General features: G+C 33.9%; 3 protein-coding genes across 3 annotated transcripts in view; 1 reads left to right on the top strand and 2 right to left on the bottom strand.

Moving 5' to 3' along the window:
• Positions 1-9,562, top strand: part of LOC135850123 (peptidyl-prolyl cis-trans isomerase-like 3) — a 45,365-nt gene extending 35,803 nt beyond the window's left edge. The window contains exon 6 of the mRNA XM_065370879.1: positions 8,914-9,562. The gene's annotated coding sequence lies outside the window, so the exon portion shown is untranslated. The remainder of the gene's footprint in view (positions 1-8,913) is intronic.
• On the bottom strand, positions 522-2,735 carry carmine (AP-3 complex subunit carmine). Its single transcript, XM_065370839.1, has 10 exons — positions 2,506-2,735; positions 2,233-2,417; positions 2,040-2,152; positions 1,838-1,959; positions 1,607-1,766; positions 1,417-1,530; positions 1,169-1,348; positions 933-1,091; positions 805-855; positions 522-711 (listed from the first exon to the last, which is right to left on the bottom strand). The coding sequence occupies exons 1-10, from the start codon at positions 2,538-2,540 to the stop codon at positions 577-579; spliced, it is 1,254 nt and encodes a 417-aa protein (XP_065226911.1). The 5' UTR covers positions 2,541-2,735; the 3' UTR covers positions 522-576.
• A 1,851-nt stretch (positions 9,563-11,413) lies between the features above and the next one.
• Positions 11,414-13,284, bottom strand: LOC135850104 (transcriptional adapter 1-like). Its single transcript, XM_065370832.1, has 7 exons — positions 13,025-13,284; positions 12,880-12,916; positions 12,589-12,798; positions 12,315-12,506; positions 12,098-12,243; positions 11,860-12,031; positions 11,414-11,786 (listed from the first exon to the last, which is right to left on the bottom strand). The coding sequence occupies exons 1-7, from the start codon at positions 13,093-13,095 to the stop codon at positions 11,679-11,681; spliced, it is 936 nt and encodes a 311-aa protein (XP_065226904.1). The 5' UTR covers positions 13,096-13,284; the 3' UTR covers positions 11,414-11,678.
• Positions 13,285-13,327: the final 43 nt, after the last annotated feature.

The following is a 13,327-nucleotide window of genomic DNA, read 5'->3' as shown; positions in this document are numbered from 1 at the left end:
TCGGATTCATATTATCGATATAATCACCAATTCGCCATCTCTCTGTGATGGAAGACTCGTAATATACTTGGTAATAAACTGCAAGTTCATCGAATTTCTATAACGCATCGCACAAGTTGAAATTCCAATGAAATCAGCTGATCAGTGATCAGTACTCGGCTCAGCAGATGATGGAAAATTGACACCGACTGCTTGAAGCGTTAAGAAGGTGTGTTTTGAATCGATTCGTGATGATCTCAAATTCAAAAATTGATTTTCTACGAGGTACAAGAAAGTAACACTGTACTATACCTGTGTTTTGAAACACAATTACTCGCGAATGTAACAATAGGCCTAACAGAAATTTTAGAAATTTTCCAAGTGTTATTATGGTAATTCAAAAGCGAGTGCAAATGGCTACGATTTGGTATAGAAAATCATCAAAGACAACCAATTATCGTGTTAGGCCTTTATTTGAGAAATCAATTCACTAAACTGATATGCAAATGATACGAAAATACGAAATAATTTTTAAAACAAAATGAACAATAGGTAAAAAAGATTTATATTATATTGCACAAATAGATACGAAATAGTTTACATCCTAATTTGAAATTTCCCAGCTTTCGTTATGTATTTCACACCTTTGAATGGTTTGTACTTTTCTCCATACATATCTAATCTGTTCACTTTCAAGCCAGATACCGCCAATTGATTTATGGTGAATTTAACCTGAGATGAAAATCATGATGATCCAAATTAATAATGAATTAAAAGAATAAAAAATTTCGTCGATTGGACAAAATTTTGCAAATATTTACTTACGTTGATTGATGGATTAGATTCGATAGCTGGAGCTGAATTTTGAATATTTATCTGGAAAAAAATGATCATTTCATATTTATTTTATTTTTTTCGAAAACTCAATTTTTTCAAACAAAATTATCACTTACAGTGCCTCGAATATTTGGAACTTTACTGATATCAATTCTTCCAACATCCCATAACAAAACTTTAGTAACCGGATCGAAAGAATATTTCCCTTGAGTAGGAGTTAATATGCAATTCAACACGGATTTCGGCATAGGAATCTCAAGTACAACATTTTCCACCTATAATGAGAAAAAAATTTTCAAATTTCAAATTTATTCAAGTAATAATGCTTGAGTGCCGAATTCATAAATTTTACCGTTCGCCCAACAGTTTGTCGAGGTCCGACAGTGATATCCAAACGACCACCTCCGATATCTTTGAATGAAATATTATGTCTAATATAAATGGGAATCCCAACAACGCTTTGAGATCCAATATGATATGACATTAATCGGAAATTTCCATCGGGTGGAATGAAAGATAAGATTCGTTCGCCCTGGAAGCAAATATTAAAGTGAGCATATGTTTCTTGTTTTTAAATTTAAAAAATTCAAAAATACTCACTTCCCATCTTTTAAACCTAACACACGGATGAAAACTGACATCGTCAAAAAGACGCGGATTCATGAAAGATAACGATAAATCTGGCATACCGCTCAACTTGATGCAGCAGTCGATCTGCACCAAACAAAATTAAACTGTAACGCAGGTACTAAAAATATGGACGAAAAGTTGTCATTCAAATCATGCTTACGTATCCTTGAATTTCAGCAAAAACTGTAGATCCAGCTTTATCGATAATCGCATCGACTTCTTCGACGACGTCGAAATACGCTTCATTATTCGTATATTTGACCCCTGTCCTTCTCCAAGGGACATTTGAGAGCTGTCCACTGGGTAATATAGCGCTGACGCTGCAAAATAACATAAAAGTTTGATGATTTTCAATTTTTTTGCATTGAAATTAATTTTTTCGAATAAGTACTTTGATTTTCCTGTGACTGTGTTTGCTATAGTTCTCAAAATTGTGGGAGGCTTGATCAATTCCTTCAATACATTAGATTCAGTGGCCAATGGGAATCCATTATCCAACATCTCATCCAATAACTAGAAAATTGAAATTGAATAATTAGACATATGGGTGGTAACATTATGTATGTATTATAATTTATATGCATTGCTCTTACTTCATAAACGACGACATAATTTTCCTTAATAATCGATTCCGTGCATTCGGAAAAATAATCATCGAAAGTTTCAACAACTCTGTGTAAAAATTCAATGACGAATAAGGGTGGAACTGTAACGAAAAAAATCGTAATCATTTGAGTGAAAAGCACATTTCATTTCAAGCACATATATCTAAATTCAAGTAATTACCTTCTGTCATACAAACAGCGACAAAGAATAGACCGCATCGATATATACTAATTAGGTAATGATGAGGTGTAGCTATAACAGGTGGAATGTCTTCAGGATTTGTGATCTTGCGTTGTTGCTCAAAAAAATAATCACACACCGATCGTGAAATAACACTTTTCCAGTGTTTTTCCATGAACACATCTCTGAAAAATGTTTTCTCAATTTTAGAATTGGGTATGCAGTGAAAATAATGCAGGAATTGCATGAAATTGAGATCATTGTAAAACTTACCCAGATGAATTGATGATAAACAGGCTGTGTATCATTTTGTGAATTTTGTAAAAATTTGAATGTCTTGAAAATTATAGATGATTGTAGACAAGATTCCACACAAGCTATTGAATCATCTTTTAAATTAATGATGGACTTTTATAGTCATGAAGTCATGAAATATTAATATTTTATCATAAAAAATTATTGACATCGACGAAATTAAATCTTGTTATCAGCTTATCAGCTGCAAACGATACGACTCAACGATTCATTGATTGACAATGAATGAAAGAATCTATTTTTCCTTTCATTTTTCCAAAATCTCGTAATCGTAAATTATTTTTAATTTTTATTTAAATTTTAAATTAGAATTTTTTTGCCAACCTTTTAGCGGTGTGAACTGTATGAAGAGATTCTCTCATTATAGTCAGACGCGCATTCAGTTGTTGGTCGCTCAAAGCTATTTGAATAGTGAATGGTGGTGTGGGCGGAGGAAAAACTACCGGAGAATGAGAATAACTAGTGAAAACCTCCTACCGCTTTAATTTGTTCGGTAGTACCGAAACTACCGGAGGAAAAAACTACCTACCGGTTGTACTATTTTCATCAAATTTTACCAAAAATGAACGTAAAAGACGTAAAAGTGCCTAAATTCTCAAAAAAAATGAGCCAGGATTAATTTGGCTAACTTTTTTAGACATTTTAGGCTACTTTTGCGTTATTTTACACGATTAAATAACATCGTTAATTATTCTGTTCCAAAAATATATAATTCAACATTCACTTTATGCGTTTTAAAAGCTGTGAAAAACTACCGGTTATAACCGATAGTTTTTCAAAATCTCCGGTAGTTCTCCGGTTGTTTTTTTCAGGAGGTTTTTTTCCTCCGGAGGAAAAAACTACCTGAAACCGACACCACTATATTTGAAAGAGCCGCCCTTTCTGCCTTCATTCACTCAACATTCAGTGATCGTTCGGTGGGGGGAGGGGGTGGTTAATGGGTTTGGGTGTCTTATCCTCTTCGTAAAAAACAAAACTAGAATAAAACCCTCTATCTTCAAAAAAGTTGAAAATTGTTTCCAAATATCAATAGTTTCAAATTGTATTTCGAAATCGTAACCACTCGTATAATAAATCCTTCTCCAATAGGTATCATTTTTGTAAATTTTGATCATTATTAAAGGCCTTTTCTTCAATTACATCATCGTTATTTAAGAATTAAGATTGAAAACTGGCTCAAGAATGAAAAATTTTTCACAAATTTTGTGTAAGCACTTTTTGGTATTCTAGCTCACAGTAAATGATCAGTAATTAGTAAAAACGTGTCCATTAGAAAATTTTTCTTGGGATTATCAAAATTTTGATCAGTATTAGCAGTCTCATCAAAAAATTTCTTCCATGGTTATCTGTCGCTATCTGTGCAATAAATAGCGCCGATAGCGAGATCAAAAAGGTGTCGTTATTATTAGCGTTATGAGTGTTATTTCTTGTAAAGACAGTTGGCTGAGTCTGAGACTGCTGAGAGAAAATTTCTGTGCAGAAAGTGGAGTTGTCCTATGAAAATGTGATAAGCTAAGGAGATCTTGAATTTTAGAAATTTCAGCTCTGGCTTAAACTAACTTTTTTACTCCAGTACCAGTTTTGAAGTTTTGGCTCTGATCAAAGTGAAATATGTTGTAAGGATTTATAAAGGTGAAAAATAAATGTTTTTATTAACTATTTTGGCACGCAAAATTTGAGACCACCTCATGTGTTAGAATGGACAAGACAAGACGACAAGTATTAGAATGGTCAAGTGGTAGAAAAAGAGGGGAAAAAAGGGAAAAATGTTTTTGTTGCCAACCCATTTTGTTTGGAGAAGAAAATTTTGTAAATTAAAATGAAAAGTAAAATATCAGGATGGACTCTATTTCGCGGTGTTGTGTTCAGTGTTTATTATAATCCAATATAAAAAAATAATTGAAAATTTGATAATAATCGAGAATTTTGCATTCAAAAAGTTCAACTCTACTTGAATACAAAAGTTTAATTATTGGTGTATTTAGTGCTGTCATGATGTTGATTCTGGTAGTCATTGCGTCCTTAATCAATAGGAATGTTATTGCTGGTCCTGCTAGTGTTTCCACGGAAAATGGATCTTCTTTGATCACAGTTCTCAACACATGCAGTCAAGACCCTCCATGTTTTGTTTCCTTTATCATCAGTTTTCAGGATGTCAAGTTATATAGATCACCCATCTTGGGTTCTGCAGATAAAAATTATTTTCCTTATGCGAACACTACCATTGGTTTACATGTCACATTGTTTAAACACATTGATGTACATGATCCTGGAACTGTTATCACTACAAAAAAGCTTGGAGATGATGAGAATCCTTGTTTTGTTGTGAGTGGAAATTATTGGACTCCGAAAATATCAATGTGGTCAAACGGTGAGTGAACAATGATTAGGGATGGGAAATGCTCGCGCATGTTGTTTTGCGTGCGCGCATGCGCGCATATGCGCGCATTTGCTCGAGCACGCGAGCATATTTTACTATTACGCATCCCCTTACTTGATACACATTAGTAGAAAGTCATTACACAAAATAAGTGTAATCTAATACAAATCACAATGAAGATCAAAATGTTGAAAAATGCTTCAAATTTACCAAAAAACAGGCAAAAATATCGAAAATGAGTAATAAATATCCGAAATTTTTGAAAATTTCCTTATTTTTTCCTTGAAAATGCTCGTGCTCGAGCAAATTACTAAAATGCGTTCTCGCGCATTTGAGCAAATGCTCATCGTGCTGTTGCGCGCATTTGAGCATGCCATCCCTAACAATGATAGCTTTAGAAAATTAGTTGCAGGTTGTTCAAAATTCCATGTGCTTAACTTTGATAAAATAGAACTCAAATACACTGTTAGGCTGCGAACATAAGTCGAGCGCGAGCGGCAAGCTCGAGCGCAAGCCAAAATCAAAATTGCCTATGACCGCTTTCAGGAGAAAATAAATCGGCGCTCAAAAATATCAAATAATTTTGATATTCAAGCGCGAGCGGCAAACGAGTCATGTCACAGCATGCTTACATAGTTGGCAAAGTTCACCCCGTTCACCCGTTCATGAACGTGAAAGTTAGCGAACACGTTTGATTCCAGTGAACGTGAGCGTGAACGCGTTCAATTTTTGGCGAACAAATGATGAACGTACTGATTTCAATATGCGTTTTCACTTTTCATCTCATTTTCATCACGATGGAACCTGAAATTTCAATTTTTTCAATTTTCATTGCTTACTTACCATCTAAATTGACTGCTGTTCAATTTTTGTTTTGATTCAAAGCAAAAATGAGTGAAAAATGTAGTCAAGTTCACGAACGTGAAGGAGAACGGTCCCTGATGAACGTGAATGCGAACGTCGTGAACGCGTTCCCTCCTCAGGGAGCGTGAACTGAACGCGTTCACATTTTCCGCGAACTTTGCCAACTATGCATGCTTACTGGGTTTTCCCTGTGGCCTGCAGTTGGATGTTCTCTCTGGAGGGCCCAGGTGCAGTGTCCAAGTTTGATCTTAGTTGATCCTACCCATTTTAGCGTGCCGTGGTCTGTGGTCTTCAACTGGAATGTAGTATTACCATTTTAGACCATATAGCCAAGAAAAAAAAAGGTACTTTTTAACCCTATTGCTCCAGAAGCTTTTCTATCCTAATTGACATTTCAAACTTACCAAAATCTTTCCACATCACAAATTTGAGCTTTCTAGCTTTCATAGTTTCCATAATCATTTTTATCACCCAGTATTAACTATCAAGTCAGTAACATCTGACAATTTCTATTTATATACAAGTCAAACTGAAGTTCTCTTTTCATCTAAGGCTGCAAACATAAGTCGAGCGCGAGCGCAAGCGCAAGCGTTTTTGAGTTTTTCAGACATTACAACTTACAAAGTAATATTCCTGTGACATTTTTGCAACATTGCTTTGGAATGGAAAAAGAAATATTTGGCGAAAATTTAAAGCTTCAAAAATCTGCTGGAGGCTCCAGTAATTTTCAAAAAAAGTCGCTGGAGGCCCTAAAATTACTTGAACCCACCTGAAGTCGTCTTCAGAGGGTGTTGAAATTGAATTGTAGAGTAAATTTCAGCTTTCCATCTCCATATTTGATGAAATTTCGCGAAAATTTAAAGTTTCAAAAATTTGCTGGAGGCTCCAGAACTGCTCAAAACGAGTCGAAACCGTTTCCAATCGATTTGGCATGACGAAAATATGATGTATCCCAAATTTCAGCTTTCTTGGTCAATTTGGTGAAATTTTGATTTTTTCCTTCATTTTTGGCCTAAATTCGATTTTCAAAAATTCACCAAAAATCGAAAAACGCACTTTAGCACTTGAAATTTTGACAGCTGATAAATTTCTGTATGATCTTTCGATATACCTTTGTAAAGTTTGAAAAAGTTCGTGCAAGTCCTATGTTAAAACGCAAAATCTGCGATTTCGGCTGACCTGTCAATCAAAATGGCCGCCATTTTGTAAGTAAGGCCAACTTTTTTTTTGGCAACTTTGCTTTAAAATGTTCCTTAGGATGTCCCCTTTAAGAAAAAAGTTGTCCCGGAGGATCGGCGGGGGGGGGGTGCAATTACTCCTATTGTCATAATGCCGGACTATAAGGCAATATACGTGTTCAGCGATATCAAAAACATATTATTGCATGTGTCACACGAATGTAGCCATTGGGGGGGGGGGGGCTCACCCCCTTTGGAGAGGTACTGGGGGCCGTGGCCGGGTCCAATCAAAAATCTGACGTCATATTCGTGTTCAGCGTCCCCAAAAACATACCATTCCATGTGTCACACGAACAAAACACTATTTTGAACTTTTACCCACTTTGGGGAGGTGCTGGGGGCCGTGGATGGGGTTCTATCAAAAATCTGACGTCATATTCGTGTTCAGCGTCACCAAAAACATAGAATTCGATATATCACATGCCCCAGATTTTCTTTCGAAAATTTCGTCTAAAATGGGGGGGGGAGGTGCTCCCCCTCCATTGAGAGATCCCATCTCGAAACTTGAATATTTCGAAAAAGCATCAAAAGGTAAATCTATGGAAATTTTTAACTTTGATGATATCACAATCACATGGACATCACTAAAAGATATTACAGTGACATTTTTGCCTCAAACCATACCATTTTTACTTCTCAAAGATACAATATGTTGACAATTAGTATATAAGGAAGATCTATGGTTCGCCGTCATACCATTGATTTTGTTTCTCTGTATAAAATGAATATACTTAATTGGTCTATTATTTTTAACTAGAGACAGCCCACTAGCCCACAATGTTTTTGTTTCTTGCCTTCTTGGTGTAAAATTAACATTTTCTTTATGAATCCAAATCTTTCAGGGAACAGGGAACAAAAAAATCTGATTGGCTAATGCTTTGCTTATACAGTGGATGCCGCTTATTATCATTGCGCTTATTAGAATAATTCGCTTAATAGAATGGAAAGTCATTGGAACGGAACGGTTGTATCTTTTTACATTGAATGATTTTCGCTTTATGTGATAATCGAAGGTGAACAAATCCGGTTAATGGAATGGAAAATTTTTCAAAAAGCAACAAAAATCAATGAAATAGGCATATTTTTTGTCAACAAAAGAACCAAACAAACAAAAAGTCTCGTTTTTTAACCAAGTAATTTTAAAAAATCTCACATTTTCAACAAAAATTGCAAAAAAATCTTGCTTTTTCGTAAAATTGTTCAAAAGTCTTGCATCATCAGAGTGTGAGGTGATGAGAGTTTTTACCAGTAGGTTGAATGATTTTCATTGCCAAAAGTTGCAAAAAAAAAAGTGTTGTTCTTTTACCTAAAAAAATGCAAAAAAATCTCTCTTTTCGAAAAAACTTACAAAAAAGTGTCATTTCTTTGCCAATAATAATTCACCTAATTGTCACATTTTTGATTTTTGAATAAATTCTCCCAATAGTATTGTTAAAAATTTTCACTTTTTTTCAAAAATTATCAAAAGCCTCGCATATTTTTCAGAAATTGCCGAAAAGTACCATTTTTTTGCTAAAAATTGTCATTTTTGCTTTTCACCCAAAATTTCCCACCTTTTTATACGTTTTTAGGTACCATTATTAAATGTACAGCATACAAGTTTAATAAATCGTATTTTTTTGATTCTTCGTTTATTAGAATTATTCGCTTAATAGAATAGCAACCACTCCGTCCCAACCCGATTCTAATTCTATTAAGCGGCAACCACTGTAACTAATGAAATCAAGTATACCCGATTTTGACAGGCAAAGTGAACGCACCCCCCTGGTTTTCAATTTTGCATTAACTACTTCTGTGAGAATAGCATTGGGTTTCAATAATGAATAATGGTGTTTTTCAAGTTTCAAAAACTATATTCTATTTTCATGTTTGCTCTCTTTGTAGATGACAATCTTGCAGCAAAAAATTCAAGCCAAATATTGAAAATAATGAACGAATCTTCCCCTTCCTTCGTATTGAATGTGGACTTGAGGCATGGAAACCAGACCAAGAAACAAAAGAAAATTTCTTCCTCACAAACTGCCAACTTCACTTTTGAAGCTGGAACTACAGAAGACGGAGTAGTCAATTTTTCGATATATAAGTTGAAGGAAGAAACATCCGTTACATCAGAGCCTATTTGGCAATCCGTTCAACTTTTGGAGGCCTTTGATGTATGCATGAAGGTGACTGGTAATTATTCAAAACCGCTCATATCATACGTTGTGTGTTACACACCATGGGCAAACAAAACATCAGTTAATACTCGCACTTTTACTGCGAATATGAATAGCCCTTAAACTTTTCCCCCAAGTTTGCTCATAGACCCAAGGATATTCCTTCACCTACATGTAAAACAACTTTTTTTACCTTTACACAAAAAACATGTAAATTTACACCAAATATATGTAAATGTAAAGTTATTCAACCTATCAGAAATTAAGAATATATATTTAATAACAGTGATAAAGCGAAGATTGTGAATGAATTTAAGAACATTTTGAGTGATTTACACTATGAAATAAAATTAAACCAATTAAAAACCTCGTAATGTCGGCATTATCACATATGAGCAGGCCTATCTAAAATGGAAGAAGATGGCAATTTTCATTCCAGTTCAGATTTTAAGAATGCATGCATTCTCAATGTAATATTATGTTCAAGATTCATCATAACAGTAATAAAATAATAATCATCACTCGATTTTTCGATTTTTCACATATTTCGAATTTCGATTTTTGACATTTTTTTTGGCTAAAATGTGATCTGTCACGACTCACGAGAAAACCAACTTAGTGTCCAAAAAATCAATACCTATCTTTTTTATGGTGGGTTTCAATCCACTGCATCGAATTACATCTACAATGGCCTTAGAACATCCTTATGTTAATATTATGTTGGTTTAGTTATCAAACAATCTTAGAAATCTTACTGGTATTTCGCTGACTTTTTGCCTGGGATAAAAATCCAGCCATTAGGTAAATGAATATCTCATTTTTCACATTCTGAAATTCGTATGGATGGAAATGAATCTTAACTTCTTAAGAGTCCTTGAACTTCTTGAAGGAGAGAACTAATTATAGGTATTTATTTTTGAAAAAATGTGCAGCATTTTTTTAAATTTCAAGAAATTGCCTCAAAATGGTTCATCCGCAGGTTTGTTATTGTTACACCTGTTGGAAAAATGATACCAAGTCGTGTATATACACGTATTTCGAAAATTTCATTCCAAAATTTTTTTTAAAAACCAAGAAAAACATATTTTATTGTTTTAAATGTCATAATCAAGCATTTCCTTATTATGAATGAAAATCCTGAACTCTGGTGAGTGTTTTGGTGAAAATTTATAAATTTCATAACTTTCCATGAAAATGGAAATTTAAAAATTTGAAAGTTACCGGAAAATTTCCTGAAAAATTTCAAGAAAGTTTCCGTTGAAAGTTTCCTCTCATCTCTAATTTTTGGTTTTGGTTGCTTGTTGAAAACAAAAATCTCTCCTTCAATATTTGAAATCTGATCAAGTCGAATATCAACAACTCACTTCTTCCTTTTCCTCAGACTCGGATGTATCAGATTCAGAAAGAATTCACTCAATGAGAAAACCAAAAAATCTCAAAACTAGGAACATTTTCAGTGATTTTAATTTTTTAATGAAATTTTTAGGTTCTCAATTTAAAAAAATGATTTAATATCAATATTACGTGTGTCTGTAGATTGGACACCCGATATGCTCAAAATTATGACCATTCGTTCATACCTACTCGGATTCTGGTTCAAGAATTTAACCCTAAAGGCACACTGGGGTGAATTTCACCCCACCGGTTTTTCGTTGCGTTACGCTGGAAGGAAAGAGTGCTCAGGTGGTAACGACTATTGGTACATGTGTGTGTATGTCTTGCGCTTCCATTCCGCTGTTGAGCATATTGCATACTTTTCTATTTTAAGGGGCAGAATTTTTTTAAGATGAGTGAAATGAAAATTATTTTTGAATGTTTGCATTTTTTTGCCCCTTAAATGAGAAAGATAGGCAAGTTGTTGTATATTAATTGGTAGAGCATGGATTCATAAATATTTACCAGGTGGTAGTTTCATTCCAGCCACTTTCGATTGGCCACAAAAAATTGTCAAAAAATATGAAAAAAAATGGAATTTTTTCAAAAAATTCTGCCCCTTAAAATACGAAAGTAGGCAATGAGTCAAACATGTCAAATGAAAGGGTGAACATTTACGCACATGTATCAGGGAGCTATAATATCATGTGACTCGTCAGTATAGCGCAGGAAATTCTTGAAAAAATATCAATTTTATCATGTGCCATTAACGGGTTAAACACGTAAACTGAATATTCAAAGCTACATAAATCATGAGAATTTCAGAGAATAAAAATGACCAGATGACAAGAACATAATACAAAAAAACATAATTTTATTCCACAAATGTGGGTATGCTCACAACTTTGTACAATGTAACACAATTAAGATGAATAGACAGGTTAATGCAAAGGACAAGCAGGAAATACACATTTCAAACATCGAAACTTTTGTAAGTACACATAATAACTTAAATAATTCATAATACATGTAACGCCAACATTTGCAGCAGCTTTACAAAATCACAAAGAGTTTAAATAACTAAATTCAATACACCGGGCATCGTACATTGTACCAAACCTATTTTCCATTCGCAATATCTTCCCAAGAAAGATGATTTCTGGATAATAGTAATTTTTCCATGTTAACGGAATACATTAAGTAGCGAGGAATAACATTTGGATGAACCTAAAGGGGAAAAATAATCATTTTTAATGTTCTAAAAAAATTTTAAAAATACTTTTTTTGCTTCCCATCATACCTTCAAAGCGTTTATCACATCATCAATGTTCACTGGAGATCGTCTAATAGCTTGTGTATTTTCTGATGATAGAGCCAATTCGAAAGCAATTTTTTCTTCCATTTCAGAAAGCATTGGTTTAATTTTTGGCACATGCACACATTCGTCGTGATTGACGATTTCTGTAGCTTCGCTGTAAAATAAATTCGATTAATATTTCGTATACTTTATATCACACAAACAAACGTTAAATGAATACCATCTATCGTTAGATTCATATTTCATGGCATTCCTTAACCAAGGATTGGCTATGGGTGATCCGTGGCCATAAACGAATTCACGATCTTTGGTTTTGAACCCACTTCTACGACTTATAATTGCTGTAAGCACATTACGAGCGAAAGTCTGAAAAAAAAAACAAAACATATTAGCACCAGATAAAAAATTCAGCTCATGAGACGATGAAATCAACTCACATAAGTAGCTTCGATAATAAGTCGACAGGCGTTTTCTTCTACATCATTAAGATCATGTTCCCAAGCATGTAACATCATTCGAGCATGTATAGTATCATAATCCGGTAAAAAATTTAAAAATCCTTTCGACACCAATTCTTCGTGTAAAGTCTTTGGCTTCACTTCTTTTACATGGTCATGGTAATCAATTTGCTGTGAAAATAAATATATAAGATCATAATAACAGATGCACATAAAACGTAGGTAGTTTAGAATATATGAAATCTGTTCTTACCATCAAATTATTGAACGTAGCCTCGACGTCTTCTAATTTAATTTTTTTGAAATCTGGTTCAACATCTGAATCGGTAAATAAAAAGGGTGAAGTTGACGAAGCAGTACTGGAACATTTCGATAGCATAGAGAGAATAAATTTGTTATGGAATCGAATTTGTACAGGTGTAAGGAATGTACGTAGCTCTTCATCGTATTCTTCTTTTGTAATCTAAAAGAAAAAAAATGAGAATGTGAAGATGAGCTCAATCAGTACGTTGGTGAGTTGAAATATGAAACGTAAGGAAATTACCTCCTTCGTAAACCATTTCTTCATCAATAAGACATACCTATGAGACAAAATGTGTGCAAATTAATATTCGTTCCCGAGTAAAAATTACAAAATTAAGTAAAAACTACAGCGAAATTAGACAATAAATGACAAAATGAATACATACCGGTCGTAATTAGGACCTAATGATTTGGCTAGTTTTCCTCGAGTGATAAATATGTTCGATTCTGAATCCATTAATGCGAAATTGCGGTCGAAATCGAATAGTTAAACAATTTTACAACAAATCAAGTAAAATTTTACAATACAATCATGTCGCAGCTTTTTGAATCATTCTTATTTATTGCAAGACAACAAGCACGAGCTTTCAAAGCTTTTTATTTCAGGATGCTGTGGTGAGTGTGAGGTGATAAGGAAGGGAAATCGAAGTACATACAAAAATAACGTTATTTTGAATATTTACATGGAC

Source organism: Planococcus citri, chromosome 1 (assembly GCF_950023065.1).
Source record: "Planococcus citri chromosome 1, ihPlaCitr1.1, whole genome shotgun sequence".
NCBI lineage: Eukaryota > Metazoa > Arthropoda > Insecta > Hemiptera > Pseudococcidae > Planococcus > Planococcus citri.
The sequence above is the reverse complement of the archived record's forward strand: the minus strand, read 5'-3'. Positions and strand labels throughout refer to the sequence as shown.